The sequence below is a fragment of the Eschrichtius robustus genome, chromosome 19 (assembly GCF_028021215.1).
Source record: "Eschrichtius robustus isolate mEscRob2 chromosome 19, mEscRob2.pri, whole genome shotgun sequence".
NCBI classification, from domain to species: Eukaryota; Metazoa; Chordata; class Mammalia; order Artiodactyla; family Eschrichtiidae; genus Eschrichtius; species Eschrichtius robustus.
The window spans coordinates 58,185,969-58,209,388 of NC_090842.1; the positions used below are offsets into that span (position 1 = coordinate 58,185,969).

At 52.6% G+C, this 23,420-nt stretch overlaps 1 protein-coding gene across 1 annotated transcript; it reads left to right on the forward strand.

The window, feature by feature from the left end:
* Positions 1-414: 414 nt before the first annotated feature.
* Positions 415-16,395, forward strand: DEDD2 (death effector domain containing 2). Its single transcript, XM_068527728.1, has 5 exons — positions 415-536; positions 1,149-1,515; positions 3,112-3,234; positions 6,471-6,611; positions 15,183-16,395. The coding sequence occupies exons 2-5, from the start codon at positions 1,188-1,190 to the stop codon at positions 15,572-15,574; spliced, it is 984 nt and encodes a 327-aa protein (XP_068383829.1). The 5' UTR covers positions 415-536; positions 1,149-1,187; the 3' UTR covers positions 15,575-16,395.
* Positions 16,396-23,420: the final 7,025 nt, after the last annotated feature.

Consider the following 23,420-nt stretch of genomic DNA (forward strand, 5'->3'; position numbering starts at 1 on the left):
ATGGGATGTAGGTCGCCAAAAGAAGTAAGGGGCAGTCTAACAGAGGGGAGTCCAAGTCCGGATCATAAGGGACCTGGGTGCTACTCGGAGCTAGGACGGTCGTGATTGTGGTCCTTTGCCATGGGCAGCTGGGAGCAGTGGTAATGTGGGCGTTTAGGTCGTGATTAGGAGGGGGCTGTAGTCCGTGACATGAGTAGTTTCAACAGGTCGTGAGGGCAACAAGGACCCTGTAGCTTATGTCACCGGCAGAAGCGATCCGGCAAAATGGTACCAGATCTAGCCCTGACGCAGAACCACTCTCCCTCTGCGCAGGCGCAGTACAGGGCGGCCGGACGTTACGGTTGGGGGCGGGCCCGGGGGAGGGGCTTGGAAGCCTCTCTGCGCTTGCGCCTAAGGGGCGTGGCGGTCGCACCTGCGCGAGTTGGGGGAAGGAGGAGGAGCGAGGTGACGCAGGCGTAATAATAGAGAAGGTGCCAGAAAGATCCAAAACAAGTGGCTGCGGCCGTCGCCCAGGAGTCGTGAGGCGCCGGAATTCGGTGAGGATGTGGAGAGGCCTACAAGCTACTGGTGGCGGGTAGACCGGACCACCTGGGTGCTGGGGAGAGGGCGGTACCACCCTTACAGGGCGAGGGGGTCGGATTCGCACAGCGCCACCTGTGTGGAGCAAAGGGCTGCTTTGGTCGGTCCCACTGTAGGGGGCAGAGGGTCACTTTAGGACTGTACCACTTAGGTGGAGCTGTGGGGCTGATCGGACAGTAACTCTGGATGCAGCCAGGGAACATGTCTGGATAGTAGTACCCATAGTCAAAGGGTACTTGGCGGGGTGCCCCGCGTTGGGCCCCCAGGCTTGTTCGGACTGAGTCACTTAGTCGGGTGGGAGGTTTGTTCGGAACATACCACCTGGGGAGGGGCATTCGGGCTGGGCCTGCCCGACTGGTCGGAGGACGAGCGGGGTCTGGCGTCTGGACCTGTTACTAGGGGACCTCGGGCGATACCATTCTTTTGAGGGAGAAGGGGGAGGCTAAAACGGCTGGGACGTGAGGGTGGCCCTGCCCGGCGGCACGCGGAGGGGGAGACGCACTGGCGGGGGTGAGGTCCGGGTCCCCGCGTCGCTGACCACTGCCCCCTCCCCGCTGTGTGTGTTCTAGGCCCTCGTTCTGAGCTTATTCCGCCCCCCTCCCCCGGGTATGGCGCTGTCCGGGTCGACCCCGGCCCCGAGCTGGGAGGAGGATGAGTGCCTGGACTACTACGGGATGCTGTCGCTTCACCGTATGTTCGAGGTGGTGGGCGGGGAACTGACCGAGTGCGAGTTGGAGCTGCTAGCCTTCCTGCTGGACGAGGTCCCCGGCGCCGCCGGCGGCCTGGCCCGCGCCCGCAGCGGCCTGGAGCTGCTGCTGGAGCTGGAGCGCCGCGGGCAGTGCGACGAGAGCAACCTGCGGCTGCTGGGGCAACTCCTGCGCGTGCTGTCCCGTCACGATTTGCTGCCACACCTGGCGCGCAAGAGGCGCTGGCCAGGTATGGTGGAATGGGAGGGTGACAGACTTCCGGTGGGGAGAGGGCCTTGCTTTCGCTGGGCCTCCACGGTGTCTGATATGGAGAGTGCCATCTCAGTATGTGTCCCATCGCACTCTTTCCTCCTCCCAGGGTATCAATGAGAAACACAAGAGGGAGGAGGCATGGCATTGGGAGGGGTGAGCTTGTGGAATTTGGCTACATCAATAGTCATGTTTGTGGCGTCTGTTTACAGAGGGCTTACTTCTTGCCAGGCACAGCAGTAAGCCCTTCTTCATATGTACTATCACCCTATATCCTCCCGGTAATCCTAAGAGGAAGTCCTTTCACCGTCCCCACTGTACAGGGAAAGCAGTAGGTTGGAGAAGTTAGGCAGATTGCCCACATATAACAGCTGAATCCTGTGTGCCCGGGGAATAGGGAACAGGAGTTACAGCTTGACGGGACTGACAAAGTGTTCCATGAGGAACAAACATTTGGGGGGAGTATCAAGACTCTAAGACAGATGAACGATTTACTTTTTCTAATTCTGTATATGAAGATGATTTTATTTGAACGATTTACTTTTAGATGTAGTTATGGAAGGATTGAAACAGAGTCATGGAGCAGAGAGAGAAGGTGGGGAGTGGAATGCTTCAGAGTGAAAGGAGGCCGCTTTAAGATTCCATAACCAGTCAAGACCTTTCTGAGAAGGTGGCGTTTGAACTGAGGCTGCACTGCCACTCTGGTGCATAGATCTCAGAGTAGGAAATTCCAGGCAGAGGGAAAGACAAGCTTTTAAGTCCTGAGGTAGGACTGAGTTTGGCATTATCAGAGGCCAGTGTGGCAGGAGCAGAGGTCAAAGTAAGGACAGAGTGGTAGGTGAGAAGCCATGTCACATAGGAGCTTGCAGATAACACAGCTAGAAAGTGGGAGCTAGGATTTAAACCTTGCTGGTTTGTCTCCAGAGTTGGTGCCCTTAATCCTTGTAAGGGAAGTGCTCCTATAGGACAGCAGTCCTGAGAAGGTGAAGAGCTCCTTGTGTGCATAGGCTTTGAGCTTTTGAGCCCTTGGCGGGATTACTAGAGGTGCTGTGGCTAGTTTAGGGAGGGGTTTTGTGAGCTTCCCTGCCCAGGGTAAGCCCATGGGATTTGGGTAACCAGGAGAAAGGCATCCCTTGTGCAGAACTGACAGCATTTTTGGAAAAATATGTCTGGAGGTCAGGCTCTGGAAGAGAAGATTTGGGGACCCTGCAGAGGCCTGCTTACTCTTCGGGGCCTCAGGGAGAGCCGGGGGCAGTTGACGGATGGGGGCAGGCAGCATTGCAGGAATCCTGACCATAACTCAGCGTACAGGATAACTGACAATTGGAGTTGCTGTAGACATGGATTGGGTGGCCCCAGAAGGTGATGAGTCTTTTACCCCGGGAGGCACCGAGCAATTACTGGGCTGCAGGTGTTTGAGAGGGAGTGGGTATCTGGACTTTGAGTTCTGCGGAACTCAGGCACCCTGTGGGGCAGGCTTTCTTCTGGGGTGGGGGTAAGGGGGTGGGAATTGGAGGCTGGGCCTGGGAGAAGTCGTGGGCTTTGAATACTTCTTTCCATTCTTCTCTCCCCACAGTGTCTCCAGAACGCTCCAGCTATGGCACGTCCAGCTCTTCTTCAAAGAGGACGGAGGGCGGCTGCCGTCGCAGTCAGCAGTCAAGGAGTTCTTCAAATGCTGAGCAGGGTCAGTGGGAGACAGGTGAGCCCAGCCCTGTGGGCGTGCCAGCAGTCTCTCTCTCTTCCTTCTGAACCCTGATGAAACTACCCCATCCTGACCCATCAAGGAAGGAGCCCATGGGGTGATTCTGTCTCATTTTTGCTTTGTGTTTGTGTGTGTGTGTGTGTGTGTTTGTTGTTGCAAAAGCACGTGTCCAGAAACAACTTATGGAATTGTTTCTTGTGGTTTTATATGTCATTTAAATGGCCCCACATCATGGGTGTCATTCTTCACCTGGCTGTCTTTGTTGGACATGTTTCTGAGATTTATTCATGTTAGGTTTCTAACTGGTTTTGTTTAATTGCCATGGCAATTAATTTATCCACTCTCCTCCCCTCCCCCAAGTTTTTAATCATTCAAACGTATTTCAAATATACCGAGAAGTTGAAAGATTAGTACAGTGAATGTGTTTGTATCTTCCACCTAGACTCAGTAATTTTAACATTTTGCCAGTTTTGCTTTATGTGCGTGTATATGTAATTCTGTTTTTTTTTAAAAAATATTTATTTGTTTGTTTTTGGCTGCGTCGGGTCTTAGTTTCGGCACTTGGGATTTTTCGTTGCAGTGTGCAGGCTTCTCTCTAGCTGTGGCACTTGCGGGCTCAATTGCCCCGTGGCATGTGAGATTTTAGTTCCCCGACCAGGGATCGGACCTGTGTCCCCTGCATTGGAAGGTGGATTCTCAACCACTGGACCACCAGGGAAGTCCCTAATTCTGTTTTTTTTTGTTGAACTCTTTGAAAGTAAATTATAGGCATCAGGACACTTTACCCCTAAATTGACAGGCATCTCCTGAGAATCAGAAGATTGTCTGATACCACTTCAAGACTACTGTCATACCTAAGAAAGGACATAAGTACTAATTCTCTGATATCCTAATGGTCCATTTTCAGATCTTCTCAATATTGTCTGCACTTTCAGGACCCACTCACAGTTGTGTTGCTGTACATTCAGTTATTAGTCTCCTTAATCTCTTACTATGGAACCCCCCCACCCCCACCCCATACCTTTTTCTTTTTTCCCCCATGACGTTGACCAGGCCACTTGTTTTGTACAATGTCCTGATTGTTTCCGGATATGCCTAATAATTTCCTGATGGTATCATTTAACTTATCCATCTGTCCCCTGTAGTTTGGGAATCGGGTTTGGAGAGTTGGTTAGATTCAGGTTATGTGTTTTTGGCTGGAATTCTCCTTGGTTGATGCCGTGGTCTTCACATTAGAGCACATCAGGAGGCCTGGTTTTCCTGTTGTGAGTGAGCAAGTTTGATCACTTGGTTAAGGTGGTGTCTGCTGTATTTGTCCTTCGTATAGAGATATTTTTTCCCCTTGTGGTTAGTAAATAATCTGTGGGATGACACTTTGGCATGTCGTGTTCCCCAACAGCATCCCCAGTGGGTGTAGCAGCCATTGGTGATCTCTGCCTGAACCAGTTATTACATTGGTGTTCATGAAATGGTGTTTTTCTAATTCTTTCCTATGTCTGTTAGCTGGCATTTTCTCAAGAGGAGTTTTACTTTTCTCTTTCCCTCCATCCCTCCCTCTCTCTTTTTACTTAGTGAGGGGTGTCACCATAGACTCATGTATTCTTATTTATTTACTGTTATAATCAATTAGTTATTCTTCCTGATGTTCAAGTTGGCTAGGTCCTGTGTCCTTTTGATGTGTCTCCATCATTCTTTGGGTGCTTCCTGCTTTGTAGGACTGCAAGATGGACTGCAAGATGTCCTGGATTCACTCGTATTTTCCCTTCCCCAGCCCTGGAATCAGCTGGTTCCAGAAGCCTGGTTTCTCTTAGAGGCAGCGGTATTTGGAGACCAAGATCTGGGTGCTGAGTATGCGCATTGTTTTAGGCGCTTACAGTGAACAGAACTAGAAACTGCTTTTCATAAAAGTCCATATTAGAGTTTTCAATTCAAACATAACGTTATAAGGATTTTTCTTTTTGGCTGCGCTGCTTGTGGGGACATTAGTTCCCTGACCAGGGATTGAACCTGTGCCCTCAGCAGTGAAATTGTGGGGTCGTAACCACTGGACCACCAGGGAATTCCCTACAAGGACTTTTTTTTTTTTAAATTAATTTATATTTGGCTGCGTTGGGTCTTCGTTGCTGCGTGTGGGCTTTCTCTGCTTGCGGCGAGCGGGGGTGTTCTTCATTGTGGTACGCGGGCTTCTCATTGTGGTGGCTTCTCTTTGTTGCGGAGCCCGTCTCTAGGGTGCGCGGGCTTCAGTAGTTGCGGCACACGGGCTCAGTAGTCCTACGAGGACTTTTTTGTCTTACACTGAAAATCTTGGTTCTTGGTAACGTTAAGACATGGACTTATTTTGCTTTATTTTACAACAGTAAAGAAATAGCTTCAAATTTATAATGTCAGTACCACTGCTGTGTCTACTGAATGAAACATAATATTTTTTTGTGGTTCTAATTGTTTTCAGAGTATATCCTACTGAGAGTTTACAGTCAGAATGTTCTTGCTAGTTACTTAAGATCCTTCTTTTTCCTGTTGCTTGTTACTGATTTTATATGTAGCTAGATCCATTTGTTTCTGTTTCTGTTTAATTTTATGGTTTGTTTCTTTTGTCTCTTGTTAATTTTTTGAGTATGTTGTAAAACAGTTACACGATTCCAAAGTCAAAACTAAAGGATGTAAAAAAGATGTTCTTAGAAGTATCATTCCCATTGGTGTTTTTCTCTCTCCCAATAGATAATCAATTTTATTCATTTCTGACATAGCCTTACAGTGTTTCATCTTGCAAAAATAGCAAATAATGTATATATTCTTGTTTCCCCTCCTTTTTTATACAAAACATAGCAAACTGTAGATATTTGTTTTTCACTTGCTTTATTTCACTAAGCAATCTATTGTGGAAATTACTCTGTGTACCTTTTGCCAGACATTTACATTGTTTTCAGGTTTATGTGGTTAGGAACTATAAACAAAGCTCCAGCTACTGTTGTCCTGCCTGTTTCCTGGTGTGAGTAGTCAGGGTTTCTCTGGGGTCACACCTGAGAGTGGGACTGCCAGGTGGTGGGGTGTGCTCATCTGTCCTTCTAGATGGTGCTAACTTGTACTTATTCGCCATCTTAGGGCCCAGGAAGCAGAGGGGCTCACCCAGGGTCTGACAGCATGGAGTCCAGCCTTGAGCGCTTCCTTGGGCACCCACCTTGGTGCTCCACCCATCATCTGGTCTTCAACCTACACCATCTTTCTCTCCTCAGGTTCTCCCCCAACTAAACGGCAGCGGCGGAGTCGGGGCCGTCCCAGTGGTGGCGCCAGACGGCGGCAGAGAGGGGGTCCAGCTACCCCCCAGCAGCAGCAGGAGCCAGCCGGGCCCACCTCAGAAGCCAAAGTGACCTGTGGTAGGTGTCTGTGCGTGCCTTGGGAGTGCATGTGCGGTGCCTGTGGCAGCCAGTGGAGCTGAAGGGTGGGAGAAGTGGGCCCTCATCTGGGGTGTGACACCCAGTGGGTGGGCAGCAGCTCCATGCATCTGTACAGCACAGTGGAATCCCTGTCCTTTCTGTTGCCTACTCGCTTGTCTACATCCTGCCCATAGTTGAAGGATTGTGTTGTGTGCCGCCTCCTCCAGGAAGCCTTTCCTGACAGTCCCCTGCCCTCAATGTCATTTTTTGTTGGAGGAGCCAGGCAGGGGCTGAGCAGCCGGGCCTGGCAGGCCTCAGAGCAGATGGGAGTTAGATTTTATTCTATGAGTCAAGTGCTTTCCAAGGGTTTTTAGCAAGGGAGTGAAGTGATCTGATACCAGTTTTTAAAGGAACTCCGATTTCATCTGGAAAATCAGTTAATAAATGAGTTACAATTTGCAGAGTGCTTAGAACAGGGCTGGACATGTAGCACATGCTCTGTAGGTGCACATGAAATAAATCCAACAAAGTGGAAGCAGAGAAATGAGTGGAGGGGCTTCACAGTCCAGCAAGGATGAGGCAGAGGTCTGGCCTGGGGTAGTGGCGTTGGAGAGGGTGAGAAGGAGGTGGACTTAAGGAAATAAAGGAACATTTTGGATATAGGGTTGACTGCACCTGCAGACAGGTGGGTTGGGAGGGTTAGGGGACTCTGCTATGCAGACTCATGCAGACCTTGCCCTTGAGAAATTCTCACTGGTCCTGAGGGGAGGACACAGGCACGGGTAGGGCACACGCTGTCTCACACACTCCCGCACGCCCCTCTGGTACCGCCTCCTCTGAGTTGGGCAAGGCTCTGGTCACAGAGGGTATCAGCTGGTGAGTGGCTCAGGCTGGATGGGTGGGGGTGGAATTACAGGAGGGAAGGTTGAGGGGCAGGTGGCGGCAGCTCTGCATCCCCCAGGAGACCTTGGCCTCGGGGCGCTCCCTCCTGCCATCTGCAGAGCCTCCAGCCCCCAGAGCGCATGAGCCTGCCTCCTCCCGGTGCCCATTGTGGCCCCCCGGGCCGTGGTGGTCCTAGCTGCTCCCTAGATGAGGCTGTAGACACCTGTGCTGGCTGCTTTCAGGAGGAACAGGCCAGTGGAGCCAGCCTGAGTCCTCAGACAGCCCGCACTTGAGGGGGTGGCTGTTTGGTTGTGCCGCTCCCCAGAGTCAGGAGTTAATTACCAGAGCCACCCCCTGGCTGGGTGGCCTAGAGAGTCACTGCCTCCCTAGGGAGCAGGCCAGGCTGAGGCCGGCAGGGTCTTGCTGCTGGAGGCCTCCATCTCTTCTCTGAGGGTGGGGAGGTTGTGAACCCGGGTGTGGCGGTCTCTTGCTGTGGGGCATGGCTGTGCAGGTCTGACTGCTGACTCACCAGGCAGGGTGGGGCCGGAGGGCGGCTTTCCCCGGTAGGGCCCTGGTTTTCTGCCCTGAAGATGGCAATGGCCTAGTCCCAGGGGTGGAAGGAGGTCCCTCCAGACCTGAGTGAGGAACGGGTCTGCCATTCTTGCCGCCTCCTCCCCTGTGATAGCTGTGGGGGTCGACCCCCAGGCAGCTGCCTTCCACTGAGGGAGAGAACCAGACTGAACGCCTGAGGCCCCAAGAGTGTGAGGCAGGGGCCATGGGGGATCCTGGGCTCAGACACAGGACCTCTGAGTCTGCACACCCCTCTCAGGGCCGTCCACTGCGCTCTGTGCTGAGCGTGCTCCTCACCTCACCTTGAGCTCTCAAGACGGCCCTTGGGGTACGGGTGCCGTCCCCCACCGTGCGGAGTGGCAGGGCTGGGCTGGAGCTCGGGTTTGCTCATCTGGTTGTTCCACGTGTGTTTATAGAGCATTGACTACCTGCTTACATCCAGCAGAAGGGACTGGAGGCCCCTGTCCTCATGGAGCTTGTGTTCTGGTGGGAGGAGAAGGCTAAGGGAAGGAAGAGAAACTTCAGATGTCAACTGTGAGGAGAAACAAGTAGAGAATGATGGAAAATGCAGTTCTAGGTGGATTTTCAAGGTAGGGTGGTCTAGGAAGGCCTCTCAGAAGACAGGAAGAGAGGTAGGAGTGTGTGGATGGCTGAGGCAGGGTGTTTCAGATTGAGGGGACAGCAGGAGCAGAGGCCTGTGTGGGGACATGGCAGTGGTGGTGCTGGGATCGAGAGGAAGCTGTCAGGGCTGGAGCAGAGGGAGTGCGGGAGGCTGCCAGGAGGTGAGGGCAGGAGAGGTGACCAGGGGCCCAACCCGCAGAGCCTGGGAGCCACGGGCCAGGCTTTGCGTTTTTTTAAATGATGGAAAGCAGTTGGAGGACTTGAATGACAGGCTGAGCTTTGCGTTTTTTCCCTTCAGTGTTTCCTGTGGAGAAGAAATAGAAGCAGACAGATTAGCATAACGAATCCTGGCTCCCCGGCACCCAACCTCAGCAGTTGTCAGGTCGTGGCTGATCTTGTTTCATTAGCCACGTTGTTTTGGAGTCAGTTCCAGGTGTCCTTTTATTTCACTGGTAGATTTTTCACTGTGTATTTCTAGAAGATAAGAATTGGGGAGTTCCCTGACGGTCCAGTGGTTAGGACTTGGACTTGGCGCTTTCACTGCCGTGGCCCGGGTTCAATTCCTGGTTGGGAAACTAAGATCCTGCAACCTGCGCAGACAAAAAAAAAGGATAAGAATTCTTAAAAAAAAAAACACACACCAAAAAAATAACAATAACTTCTTACTCTCATGTGTCTGCTCAGTGCTTAAATTTCTAATTCTTATAAATATTGGTTCTCTTAAGTCTCTCCTAATTTATAGGATTCCCCCACCACCTCTTATTTCTCCCCCACCACCCTTGCATTGTATTTGTTGAAAGTAGTTGTCCCGTAGTGTTTCCCAAAGACTGGATTTTACAGATTGCATTCTGTGGTAGGATTGACAGAACATGTTCCCCTGTCGTCTGTATTTCCTGAAAATTGGTAGTTGGGCCTGGAGAGGCTTGATCAGATTCTGGTTTGATGGTTTTGTTTTTTTGTTTTCTTATTTTGGCCACGCTGTGCGGCTTGCAGGATCTTAGTTTCCTGACCAGGGATCGAACCCCCGCCCTTGGCAACGAAAGTGCAGCATCCTAACCCCTGGACCGCCAGGAAATGCCCTTCTTTTTTTTTTTTTTTTAATAATTTAAATTAATTAATTAATTAATTTTGGGGGCTGCATTGGGTCTTCGTTGCTGCGCATGGGCTTCTCATTGCGGTGGCTTCTCTTGTTGCATGGGCTTCAGTAGTTGTGGCACGCGGGCTCAGTAGTTGTGGCTCGAGGGCTCTAGAGCACAGGCTCAGTACTGGTGGCACATGGGCTTAGGTGCTCCGCGGCATGTGGGATCTTCCTGGACCAGGCATCGAACCTGTGTCCGCTGCATTGACAAGCGGATTCTTAACCACTGCACCACCAGGGAAGCCCCCCTTCTGTTTTTTTTCAAGCTCACCTCCTAGGTGGTATTGTGCTCTTCCTTTAGGAAGCAGGCAGACGCTGCTTGTCTGTTACTGCCCTTGGTGTCAGCAGCTGCTCACTGCCTCCATCCATTAGTTCAGGAAAGGTTGAAGAACTTTACAGTGACACCGTGACTCTGGCTGTGCCTTGGGGAAAAGACTGGAGCAGGAGAGGAGGCTGGCTTTAGTCCAGAGGAGGTGCTGGTATTTGTGTGGCATTGGAGGGCGGAGTCTGTCCCTTAGAGCTTACTGGCTGATTCTCTCTGCTGGGCACAGGTCCTCTGTGTCCCCAGCCTTTCCTATTAGTAACTCCTGGAGGGGAGACCTGAGTGAGAGTCATCCCTGGCCTCCAACCACACCCAGCACAGGGTCTGGCATGGAAGGCTGCTCACCTGCTCACCTGGGCCTGTCCCTCATACCTTTCCTGATCCCCCACTGGAAAGCCCCTCCCATTTCCCTCTGCGGCCCATTCTGTCCCAGAAGAGAGACTGAAGAGGTGTCGGGTAGAGGGACAAGAGAGTGTTGGGGGGCTTCCCTGGTGGTGCAGTGGTTAAGAATCCGCCTGCCAATTCAGGGGACACGGGTTCGAGCCCTGGTCCAGGAAGATTCCACATGCTGTGAGTAACTAAGCCTGGGCACCACAACTACTGAGCCTGTGCTCTGGAGCCCACGAGCCACAACTGCTGAGCCCACGTGCCACAACTACCGAAGCCCGCGCGTGCCTAGAGCCCGTGCTCTGCAACAAGAGAAGCCACCGCAGTGAGAAGCCCGCGCACCACAACGAAGAGTAGCCCCCGCTCTCCGCAACTAGAGAAAGCCCGTGCGCAGCAACGAGGACCTAACGCAGCCAAAAATAAATAAATAAATAAATTTATTTAAAAAAAAAAAAGTGTTGGGGCCCACCTGAGTGCAGGAAGCGGGAGCAGCTCTCCTCTCGAGGAGGACGGGGCCCCACCCTCCGCCCTGGGGGCAGGGAGCATCTCCCTACCATTGGAGAGGGACTGTTGACAAATGCTTGGTGTGTTCCTGGCCGGAGGAAACTATTCAGCCACCTTCAGCCTTCCGTGAGTGCTGCCCTGGCTCTTTTTCTGACCGCCCTGCTGCTTCTGCAGAGCAGCTGGAGTTGGCTTGGTATCCTGAGGCCACTTCCTTCCTGCTGCACTCAGAGGAGTGCCAGACACTGGCCTCAGCCCTTTACCTGCATCCAGCCGTGTAATCCTCACAGTAGCCCCATGAGAACAGGTACTGGGGTGAGGTGGTTCTATGGAGGAGGCCACCGAGGTGCAGAGAGGTGTGGTCAGCTCAGGAGGCCCCAGACTCCCCGCCCCAGCCTGCCAGGGTGCGGTTAGCCCCGCGCCTCCAGTTGTCCCCTTGTACCCTTTTCCACCATGCTGGCCCCCAGCCTGTCAACGCCCCAAGTTCATTTTTTGCCTCTGGACTTTCACACACACCGATCTCTTCTGGGAAAGTCGCTCTTCTCTTTTCACTGCTTTCCTGTCTCGACTTACTTGTCCTGTGTCACATTTTACTTCCAATGTCATTTCCCGGAGAGGTCCTCTCTGATTGTTTCGATCTAAATCGTTCTCTATAATTTCCTTTCCTGACCCTTGGAATGTCTTTTAATTATGGACTTCTGTGTATGGTTGTATGAGAGGCAGCAAACAGGATAGGGATAGTTAAAAGAGCTTGGGCTCTGGAGCCAGGCATCTCGGTTGGAATTCCAGCTCTGCCATTTCCTGCCTGTGTGGCCTTGGGCCGGTGACTCATCCTCTGTGCCTTAGTTTCCTCATCTACAAAAAGGGGACAATAGCACTGCCTCATAAGGTTGTAGGCATGATCAAAAAGGTCAATAGATGTGAAGGTGTATGTGATAGATGTGAAATGTGTGAAGGTAGTGCAGTAAGTACTATGTAAGTGTCACCTACGGTTATTTTGGCGAGGAATAAAGAGAGATTGTGCGTGATGCCCGTGATTCAGGGCCGGGGTGGAGTGGTGGCTCAGATAACGCACGTCTCTCCTTTTCTCCAGTGGGGCTTCCCTGTCCTCCGCTTCTGTGTACTGTCCTCTTGTGTTCCAGACCAGAGGTTGGGCCATGTCTTCAGCTGTATTTGGGATAATGGAAGTGCTGTGAGGACTCCGGGGTTAAGACAGGGAAAGCACCGGGGTAGGGCCCGGCCTATGCAAAGTGCTCCTCGACTGGGGCTCACATGTCTTCCAGTCCCACTTGTGGCGGGGCGCTCGTGTCTCCCCACCTAAGTGCTCCTGGCACTTAGTAAATGTCTGTTGAATGGAAGGATGAATGGGACACATGAGGGTCCCCCCTGATCCTGTCCTCCTTCCACCCCCACCACGCCCGGTGGGCTCTGGGTGAATAGACAGTTTCCACCGCAGGTCTAGTAGCAGTCTGTGCTGAGGAGAAAGGCCATCTGGGAGGGGATTCACCTGGGCGGGCCACAGGTCCCGTGAGCCGGGCCTTGGTGGGTGATGGGCATTCTGAGCAGAAGAGGTGGACAGGTCATTTTGTGAGTAAGGCTTGTACTGGGACCACTTCCCTTGTGACTGGAGGGCAGGTTATGGGAGCATGTAGCTGGGATTGAAGAAGGAGGGGAGGGGAGGAGGTTGGCTCAGGGGCCCAGGTGAGAGAGGGCGAGGCCTAGGCAGGGGCTGTGGCGGTAGAGAGGTGAGTGTTGAAATCACAGTTCCTGTTTTGGGGTGCCTTTGGCGTCTAGGCCCTGGGTCAAATGCTTCATGAGTTGCCTAATTTAATCCTCATGACCCCATCGTGCAGCAGGGACCTCTTGTTTGTCTGTTTGTTTTTCAGATGGGGAAACTGAGGCTCAGAGAGGTGAGGTCACATGCCCAAGGCCCCACAGCTAGAGAGTGGCGGAGCCGGGACTCGCCTCAAGGTCTGTCGTTCTCCGCCACCAGGCTCTGTGCCTCTGCCACTGAGCAGCCCCGTGCGGCCTTGGACAGGTGCTGCCCCTCCCAGCCCCCTGCCTCCCGGCTCACGCTCACGGAGGGCACGGCTAGACACTCAGAGGAGCCCAGGGTGGGGGCCCAGAGGTCTTATCTGATCCTTAGGGTGGGGGGAGCCAGGTCTGAGTGTTATGGGAAGTCCTGGGGACTAAGGCCAGGTAGGTTTTCCTGGGCCTCAAGCAGAGAGGGTGAGCTTCCCCTCAAGGCAGAAAAAGGAAGCATTTGGGGTTTGGGGTGGGAGGAGGAAGTGGGTGGTGCTGAGAAGTCGCCTGGGGAAGCAGGGACCTGCCTTCTACTTTCTGCTCTGTGGTGACACAGTCTTTGAAAGGTGAAAGGAGTCAGGGGTATGACACTTCCCCTCCCAGAGCGTCAGTTACCTCATCTGTCAAATGGGTTCATTGTGGCCCCTGCCCCACAGGGCTGATCAGGCTGAATCTCCAAGGGCAAAGCGTTTGGCACAGCAGAGCTGCTGGTGGCTGCCATTTTTTAGCACCCATCAGTGGACCATCATCTGAACAGGCTTTCCAGTAGGGATTGTCCCCTGGTTTAGGCAGGAACCTGGGCTCAGAGAGGTGGTGACTTGTCCCAGGTCACATAGCTAGCGCCTGAAGGCTCCTGGATTAGAATCAGCTCCACTGACCTGAAGCTGCTCTGTGGGGCGTGGGAGGGTCAGTGCCCTCTGTCATGCCTTGCTACTCCCTGGCTGTGCGACCTTGGGCAAATCATTTCTCCTTGCTTCCATTTCCTCATCTGTAAGTTGGGGTGACAGTAGGGCCTGCCTCACAGGGTCGTTTGTGAATTAAATGAGTTCGTGTGATTCTACTGCTTGTCATTTCCAGCTTATAGCAGATCCTCAGGATAGCCTTTGTTGTGAGTGGAGAGGAAGTTCTGTTAGTAGCCCGATTCACAGGTGGGAATTCAGTAATCCCACAGGGGTTGATATGCCTGAGGTCACATTTACAGGGATAGCCTTGGAAGTTCCATGTCCTATCCCCTGCACAGAACTGCCACCACATTTGGGTGGATGTAGGCAGGGTTATAAGTGACAAACACAACTCAGACTGGCTTAAGCAAAAAGGAACTTGATTATAGCTGAAGATCCAGGTGCTCCAGGCACACGTGATGAACCTCAGGAGTCTTTTCCTCTCTATCCTTGGCCTTGTGTAGGTTTCATTCTCTCCCCTCCTGGTGGCAAAACGGCCCCCAGCAGCTATGGGCTTAACAGCCCACCTTCTTGGCAACCTCTGTGGAAAGAGAGCTGCTGCTTGCAGTAGAGCCAGCCCAGGTCCAGCCTTGAGCCTCCTGGGCCTGGTGCTTGCTTGGTGGTTGGGGGGCTGAGGATATGACTGACCCCACGTGAATCTCCCTGTTCGAGGACGCAAGAGGGGTAAAGCTGCTTACTTAAAAAGCAAGTCCATTCATTCGTGCATTGGTTCTTTCACAAATGTGTATTGAGTACCTACTGTATGTGACGGGGCTACACTAGTGAACAAGACAGACAAAAATCCCTTCCTTCAGGGAGCTCACATTGCGGGGAGACAGGTGATAAGCCTGATGGTAAGGGAGAGCTTAGAGTAGGTTAGAAGGTGATAAGTGCCTTGGGAAGAAGTGGAGCAAGGAAAGGGGAGCTGGGAATCCTGGGGCCGGGTGGTGGTGGTAAACAGGGTGGTCGAGGTAGGCTCATTGGGGAGGTGGCCTCTGAGCAAAGGCCTGTAGGAAGTGAGGGAGTAAGTCCTGTGGACGCTGGGGAGAGAACACCCCGGGCTGAAGGAGAGGCAGGGCCGGGCGGAACCTGCCTGCTGGTGGGGGGAGCAGCGAGGAGGTGGTGAGGCTGGAGTGGGACACGTGAGGGGAAGAGCAAGGCCACCAGGTCAGGAGGTAACAGGTCAGACCACAAGAGAGAAGCCGAGTGAGGGTGTCACCTGTACTTGGGTGTGGTTACCAGAAGGGGGAAGGATGTGGGGCTGGTGCAGTGCAACCCACAGTGAGGGGCAGCAGGAGGAGGCTGGAGGGAGTGAGGGAGGGTGGCGGTCCCCCTCTTCCCCCTGGCCCCCCCGCGCCGTGTGTCGGGTGTCGGCCCCTCCCTGACCAGTCCCTCCTTCTCCGCAGACATCCGGCTCAGGGTGCGAGCAGAGTACTGCGAGCATGGGCCGGCCTTGGAGCAGGGCGTGGCATCCCGGCGGCCCCAGGCCCTGGCACGGCAGCTGGACGTGTTTGGGCAGGCCACGGCGGTGCTGCGCTCACGGGACCTGGGCTCTGTGGTCTGTGACATCAAGTTCTCAGAGCTCTCCTATCTGGACGCCTTCTGGGGTGACTACCTGAGTGGTGCCCTGCTGCAGGCCCTGCGGGGCGTGTTCCTGACTGAGGCTCTGCGTGAAGCCGTGGGCCGGGAGGCTGTCCGCCTGCTGGTCAGTGTGGACGAGGCCGATTACGAGGCTGGCCGGCGCCGCCTGCTTCTGATGGAGGAGGAGGGGGGAAGGCGCTCGCCTGAGGCCTCCTGATCCTGGATCTGGCAGGACTGACCCCACCTCCTAGCCTCTGGGCCACCTTCTCCCCTGGAGGTTGTCGACCATCTCTACTCCTAGAGGACTGTCACTCCACTAGCTCTGAGGACTGTGACAGCCAGGCCCCTTGATAGACCCTCCCACAGGATGTGGGCTTTGAGGCCTAAACCACTTCCAGCTGAGCTTCCTTTCCAACACCCCCCCCCCCGCCCCCGCCCCCGCCCCCCCCCCTGCCCATTAGGTGCGTTCCCTTCAGGAGGCCAGGGGATCAGGCCTGCAGATCCGAAAGGAAGGGAAGCATAGCCACACACCAAAGGCCCCTTTCACATCATATTCCTGACCCTGGGCTGTGTGCATGCACGCACGCTGCCCCCTCTGAAATCTCTCCTGGGCTCCTGCCCTGGCCTGTTCCACTTACTGCTTTGGCCTAAGGGCTTCTCTCTCAGGATCTCTGATTATACCGCCCCTAAACCCTGAGCTTCAGCCACACCAGTGGGCACTGGAGCTGGGGTGCATCTGGGGCCTGCTCACCTTGCCCGCACATCTCTACAGCCAGCCGGGCTCTGCCCAGCTTCCACACACAGACCTGGCTCTCCCCCTTCTGCTCCCTGAAGCTGGACACAGATTTGCACATGGATCTGCACCGAGTGTCACACATGTGTTGCAGCGGCATCAGACCAAGTGTGCTGTTTCCCAGGAGGCCAGGACCAGGAACCAACTTCTTTCTCAGAAAGGGAAGGCAAAGGCTTGGGGCTGATGGGAAAGGCCTTTTACGAGTGACACCAATAAAACTGCCCTGGATAGGGCATAGGTGGGCATCAAGGCTGTACTCTTTCTTTATGGGCTGGAGGAAGGAGCTGATTAGAGCCTGGGCCCCGTACCAATCCCGGAGTTCCTCGCCTGGTGTCTGGCTGGAGGGTGGGCAGGATGCTGGACCATCATGTGCTGGCTGCTGCCGTGGGCTTGCCCTCCTTTTGGCTTCAGTTTCCTCATCTGTTGAAGGAGGAAATAACTGCCTTGGAGTCAGAGACTCTCCCAACCTCATTCACACGTGCTTCGCTCCTGTATGTCCTTGGGAGTGCTGGTATTTTTTAACTAGTTCGGTGAGGTGGGCCAGCTGTCTGTCTCCAAGGCCGACAGAGCCCAAGGGTTTGGAAACCAAATGGACCAGCAGCCAGTGCTCTCTGCCTAGAAGCCTCTCCAGGTGCTCTTCACCCCTCACAGCTTCTGGACAGTTACTTATCTTAAGTCGGGATCTCTGTTGTTTCTCCTCCTGAGGCCAAACGCTACTTCCTGCTGCCCCATGGCTACAGCTGAGGTTGTGGCCTCTTGCTCTTTCCCTACTCCTTGTTTTAAGAGTGTAGGAACTCAAGTTTCTTACACAATACTGGGGGCTTTCCTTCCTGGGCGAGAAGGGGACCTGGGCTGGGAGTTGGGGAGGGGCGGGGCAGGGATTCCCAACTGCTGTCTTTTCTTGGGGGAAAGGATGCAGCTATCCATGCCTGGGAACCTGTCCTGGCCCCCTGACCTGTGTTGATAAACAGGGATACAGTGGCAAGTCTAGGAGTTGAATCCTGTCCAGGAGTCAAGACCTGACCCATCTAGTTGCTGTGTGATCCCAGACTGTCTCCATTTACCTTCTCTGGGAGGGAGGTAATGTCTGCTGGGCACCTAGATAAGATCTATTTAATACTTAGCCAGCTGTGTGACGTAGCGATTTTGGAAGTGACTTGCCTCAGGAGTAGAGAAGCACTGAGGTGGCAAACAGCTCTCCGCTGGTGGATGCCGTCAGGTTGGGAAGGCAGGTGGGGGCTTCCACGTGCTTTCTCCTTCCCTCAACTGGGGGAGTGTCCTTGGCTGGTATGGGACATAGGCTTGCTTTTCACGACCTGTCGACATCTGGGGCCTTCCTCTACCTGGGGCTTCCCGTGCTTGTGGGGTGGGGGTTGCTGCTTGTCCTCACCTACCCTGAGCTGAACTTCAGCGTCCGCCTCTCCCTCAGGCCCTGGGGCGTCTCCCCACCAACCTCCAGGTTGCGAATGGTGGGCCCAGCCTCTTTAGCGGACAAGATAAAGGCCCTGGCCCTTCCCCCACTTCCACTCCCATCCCCGCTTCAGTTCCTTGCTGAAGCCCTCCCGCCTCCTGCCTCAGCCCCGCCCTATTCCTTAGGCCCGCCCTCCTACAAGCCCCGCCTCATGCCTTAGGCCCCGCCCGCTCCACCCTTTTCAGCCGGGGGTGGGGAGGGGGGTGTGTCTTTCATGGCAAGTGCATGCCGGAAGTAAGGGAGCCTAACCTTGAGGCCGCGGGAGCCTGCGCGGGCGCAGTGTGTGCCAAGAGCCGGCGGTGGCGGGAACCTCGAGGCAGTGTCTTGCGCTTCCAGAACCTCCCTGAGCGCATGCGCTAGGGAGCTCGCCTGGGCTTGCCAGAGCCCGTGTTGGGTGTTTGACAGAGTCCTGAGGAGGCCTATTAAGTGGGTAAGACCCAGGCTAAGAGGACAACCCAGGGAGATCAGAGAGCTTCAGAAGTCGAGAAAGATTCTATGGGGCAGGACATGGACAGGCTGCCGCCAAGGGAAATAGGGGCCTGTGGGAGCTCAGAGGAAGGCGGGCCATGGTTTCACAGAGGAGAGGAGCCTGGAGCTGGCTCTTGAAGGATGAGTAGGAGTTCAGCAGAATGGCAGAGAGGGACCATTCCAGGCAGAGAACATTCCTCGAGGAGGCCTTAGGGAACATTCCTGAATGGGATGTAGAGAGACAGATGGACTGAGTCAAAGGTAAGTGGCAATGCAGAGTCAGCCACGCCCTCTTTCGGTCAGCAGTCATCTCCTACCACACTGCTAGCAGACACACAGGGGCCCTGACGATGACAACGTGAGGTGGTAAGTGAGGCAGGCCCCGTGTGCCTGCACAGCAGCACATGTTCCGAGCGGCCTCCCGGTTGCCAGGCCCTGGGCTGGCTGGCCCCTGCTGGGGATCCTGAGAGGACTCTAGCCTGGGCGCTGGCTCTGGACAGCTCCTGTTCTGGTGGGTGAGCCAGACTGGGACACCGTGGGTCACAGCCCAGAGTGGTCAGTGACTGAACAAGCAGCAGAGGCTGGGGGTGCTCAGATGACCCTGGATGGAGGGACCCAGGAAAGCTTCATGGATTGGGAAGCTCCCTGTTCATTTTATTAAAAATTATCACCACCACCGCCGCCACCAAGGTACTTTTTTTTTTTTTTTTTGGCCATGCGGCATGAGGGATCTTAGTTCCCCGACCAGGGATCGAATCCGCGGCCCCTGCAGTGGAAGCGCCGCGTCATAACCACTGGACCGCCGGGGAAGTCCCGCCAAGATACTTTTGTGAAATATAACAAATATCACAATATAACATATAATTGTGAAATATAACATTCATAAAAGTGCATAAAACATAAATGTACAGTTAATAAGCTGTTGTAAAACACCCGTGCCTCCCATGATAAGACATACATTAGCAGCACCCCAGAATTCCCCCCACCCCCTTTCTGTCATGTGTGCCCTCCTGATCACAACTCTCCTCTTCCCCTAGCTAGGAACACTATTCTTTCTTTTACAGTAATAATTCCTTGCTTTTCTTTAACTTTCTAGTTTTATGTCACTCAATGAAATAGTTAATTTTATCTCTTTTTGAATTTGATATAAATGGAGTCATACAATATGTTTTCTGTTGTGTCTGGTTTCTTTTGTTCAACCTTGTGTCTGTGAGATTCTTCCACGTTCTGTTTATTTGTAGTTGACTCATTTTTATTGCTGCGTAGTATTCATTGTATGACCATCCCACAGGTAGTTCATGCATTGCACTGTTGATGGACATTGGGTTGTTAGCAGTTTGGAGCTGTACTATATAATGTTGCTGTGAACATTCTTACGTTTGTGTGTGTGTGTGTGTGAACAAATGCTTACTTTTTTCTTTTTTTTAATTTATTTTTGGTTGCATTGGGTCTTCGTTGCTGCGTGTGGGCTTTCTCTAGTTGCGGCGAGCGGGGGCTTCTCTTCACTGCGGTGCGCAGGCTTCTCACTGCGGTGGCTTCTCTTGTTGCGGAGCACGGGCTATAGAGCGCAGGCTCAGTAGTTGTGGTGCACGGGCTTAGTTGCTCCGTGGCATGTGGGATCTTCCCAGACCAGGGATCGAACCTTTGTCCCCTGCATTGGCAGGCAGATTCTTGTCCACTGCGCCACCAGGGAAGCCCAATGCTTACATTTCTGTTGGGATATACCTGGAAGGAGAATTGGAGAATTTCTGGACATGGACAAGAGTATGTTCAGGTTTGGTCAATACTGCCTAATTAGTTTCCTATGAGTGCTGTAACAAATTACCACAAACCTAGTGGATTAACACAACATAAATGTATTCTCTCACAGTTCTGGAGGCCAGAAGTCTAAAATTAGTTTCACTGGGCCGAAGTCAAGGTGTTGGCAGGCCCGTACTCCCCTTGGAGGCTCTACGTGAGAATTTGTTCCTTGCCTTCTCCGGCTTCTGGTGGCTGCCAGTATTCCTTGGTCTGTGGCTGCATTACTCCAATTTCTGCTTCTGTAGTTACATTGCCTCCTCTCTGTCAGTGTCAAATCTCCCTTTGCCTCCTTATAAGGATACTTGTGATTGCACTTAGAGCTCACTCGAATAATCCAGAATAGTCTCCTCATCTCAAAATCTTTAATCACATCTGCAAAGTTCTTTTTGCCACATAAAATAACATTCACAGATTCCAGACATTAAGCCATGGACTTTTTTTTTTTTTTTTTTGGCTGTGCTGCATGGCTTGCGGGATCTTAGTTCCCTGACCAGGGATCGAACCCGTGCCCCCTGCAGTGAAAGGGCAAAGTCCTAACCACTGCCAGAGAATTTCCTTGGGGGACGTTTTTCAGCCTACTACACTGACAAACTTCTTTTCTAAATTGTTTATACCGATTTACTGTCCCACCAGCACTGAGTGAGAGTTCTCTTTGCCTCACATCCTTGCCAATACCTGGTATTGTCAGACACTTTTAATTTTGTGGTAGGATATCCTTGTGGTTTATCTTTCTTCTCCCTCATGATTAATTTCTGCTCATTCTTGAATGAGGAGTAGGAGATCTTTGGGTGGATAGAATGGGCAAGGGTATTCCAGACAGGTGGAGTACCATGTATGAAAGGTCTCAGGAAACATTTGTTTAAACTGAGTAAGAGGTTGCTTTTTTTTTTTAAGCATTAAGTTATTAAAAGTAAAGAGTATGCAGAGAGATAAATGGAACAAAGTCAAGGGTAAATAAGATGGTCCAATATGAGGCTCTGGTTGGGCAGGGAAGGGAGAGGAGCCAGGAAGGGGTCTGGCCAACTGGCAGAAAACAGAAGGATCAAGGGAGTGGAGCTCTCTCTATGAGTTGATGCTACAGGTGTGATGGCAGCGGAGGCCTGCCAGCCCTGAAAGGTAGGTTCCGGGGTCAGAGCGCAGGATACTGGATTTTGAACATGGAAGACAGTACTGGGTTGTGGTTTAAACCATGGATTTTAAAATTTTTAATTTATTTTTTAAATTGAAGTACAGTTGATTTACAATGTTGTGTTAATTTCTGCTGTACAGCAAAGTGATTCAGTTATACATATATACACATTCTTTTTTATATTCTTTTCCATTATAGTTTATCACAGGATACTGAATACAGTTCCATATTCTATACAGTAGGGCCTTGTTGTTTATCCATTCTATACATAATAATTTGCATCTGCTAACCCAAAACTCCCAATCCTCCCCTCTCCCACCAAGCCCCCCTTGGCAACCACAAGTCTGTTCTCTATGTCTATGAGTCTGTTTCTGTAAAACCAGGGATTTTTAATTTGGGACCCAGAGAGTCCTGTGTTACAATCCTGGCTCTGCCCCTTTACTGAATGTTACCCATGACTTTTCTCCTTCCCTCACCCCCAAATCATTCAACAATCATTTACCAATGTATACTTCTAGCTACTATAGGATGGGTCAGATCCAATCCCTCTCTTGACATGCTCTGGCTTTGTGGGGGATGTGATCTCTGAGGGCATCTCAAAGGGACGTATGAGGGGCTGTGGGAACTCAGATGAGGCAGACACCAACTCTAATCTGGCTTCACAGAACCCAGACTTCCTTGAGCCTTAGGTCCTCGGGTTCTGTCACCCTCTGTTCCACTTCCTCATTGACATCTGTTGACTCCTTGCTTACTCCCCCTCATTCCTGAAGACTCTAGCACATCCTCACAGACTTCCTCTCCACCCCAGCCCCTGCCGTTCTGCTGGGATACGTAACCTCCGTGTGGTGACCCATCCTTCTAGTTATCTAGCCTCTTGGTCTCTTTCCACCTCATCCTTGGTGACCTTCCTCCCACGCCAGCCATCCACTCCCATGACCACACCCTGGACTTAGTCATGACCCGGAAGGGCAGTGCACATAGTGAACATTTACTGAGCACTTATACCACATGCCAGGCACTGTGCCAAACGGTTTACCCGTCCCAAAAACCTGTAGGGTTGGTATTTTAAAGATGAGGATACACACTCAGGAAGGTGAAGTCACTTCCCTGGGTGGCACATTTAGTAAAGGGGCAGAGCCAAGATTGTAACAGAGCACTCTCTGGGTCCCAAATTAAAAATCCCTGGTTTTAACCACAACCCCGTACTATCTGCCATGTTCAAAATCCAGTATCCTCTGCTCTGATCCCAGCACCTTCCTTCCAGGCCTGGCAGGCCTCCGCTGCCATCACACCTGTAGCATCAACTCATAAGAGAGAGCTCCACTTCCTTGACCCCTCTGTTTTCTGCCAGTTGGCCAGACCCCTCCTGGCTCCTCTCCCTTCCCTGCCCAGCCAGAGCCTCACATTGGACCATCTGATCTCTCTGGCTAGCTCTCTAATAGTCAGGGTCCCAGCGGGAAACAGAGGGCACCACAGCTGGCATTTCAAAGATCATTTAATGAAGGGACTTTTTGCAGAGAGTGTGGGTCAGTTTGAGAGAACCAACAAGGGAGGTGAAGGCAGCGGGAAGTTGGGACCACTCTGAGGTCTGCAGGGGTCAGGAGAGGAAATGATATTACTGGAGCCTGGTGAGACCGTGGAACATACCTGAGCAGTGTCAGCGTTGTGGAGGGTGCAGCCACTCTCAGAACTACGGTACTCTGACTTCCCTGGCGGTCCAGTGGTTAAGACTCCGCGCGTCCAATGCAGGGAGCGCAGGTTTTGTCCCTGGTCAGGGAACTTAAGATCCACGTGCCACGTGGCTCCCCCCCCAAAAAAAAGAAAAGGGACAAAAAACCATGGTAGTGGGAATTCCTTGGTGGTCCAGTGGTTAGGATTCCGTGCTTCCACTGCCAGGGGCCCAGGTTCGATCCCTAGTTGGGGAACTAAGATCCTGCAAGCCACATGGCATGGCCAAGAAACAAACAAACCAACCAACCAACCACGGTACCAATCCAGAGCTGGGAGTAGGAGATGAAGTATCCAGAATGACCCAGTTAGAAGCCAGAGGGCAAGGGAGCCTGGATGATGCTGTTCATACGGGCAGAGAAGGGTGGAGGTGGACCTGGGGGGGCAAATGGAAAATGAGCAGCACGCTCTGGATTCCTGTGCACCCTGGCCTCTGCCTCATCTATCAGCACATCCCTAACCCTGGTTCAGGTGGTTGAGATCGGCTCAGAGAAGAATGGTGGCAAAGTGGTACATATAGGTGCCACTCCGACTTCTTGGTCAACCCCCTCTCTCAGTCACCACGCTCCCATGAACATCCCCCAACCCTACCCTTTCAGTCTCAACAAATAAAACTAAGGCTAATCAGTCATTCATTTCTTTCAGCTTCCTACACACACCTATAGGAATTCACA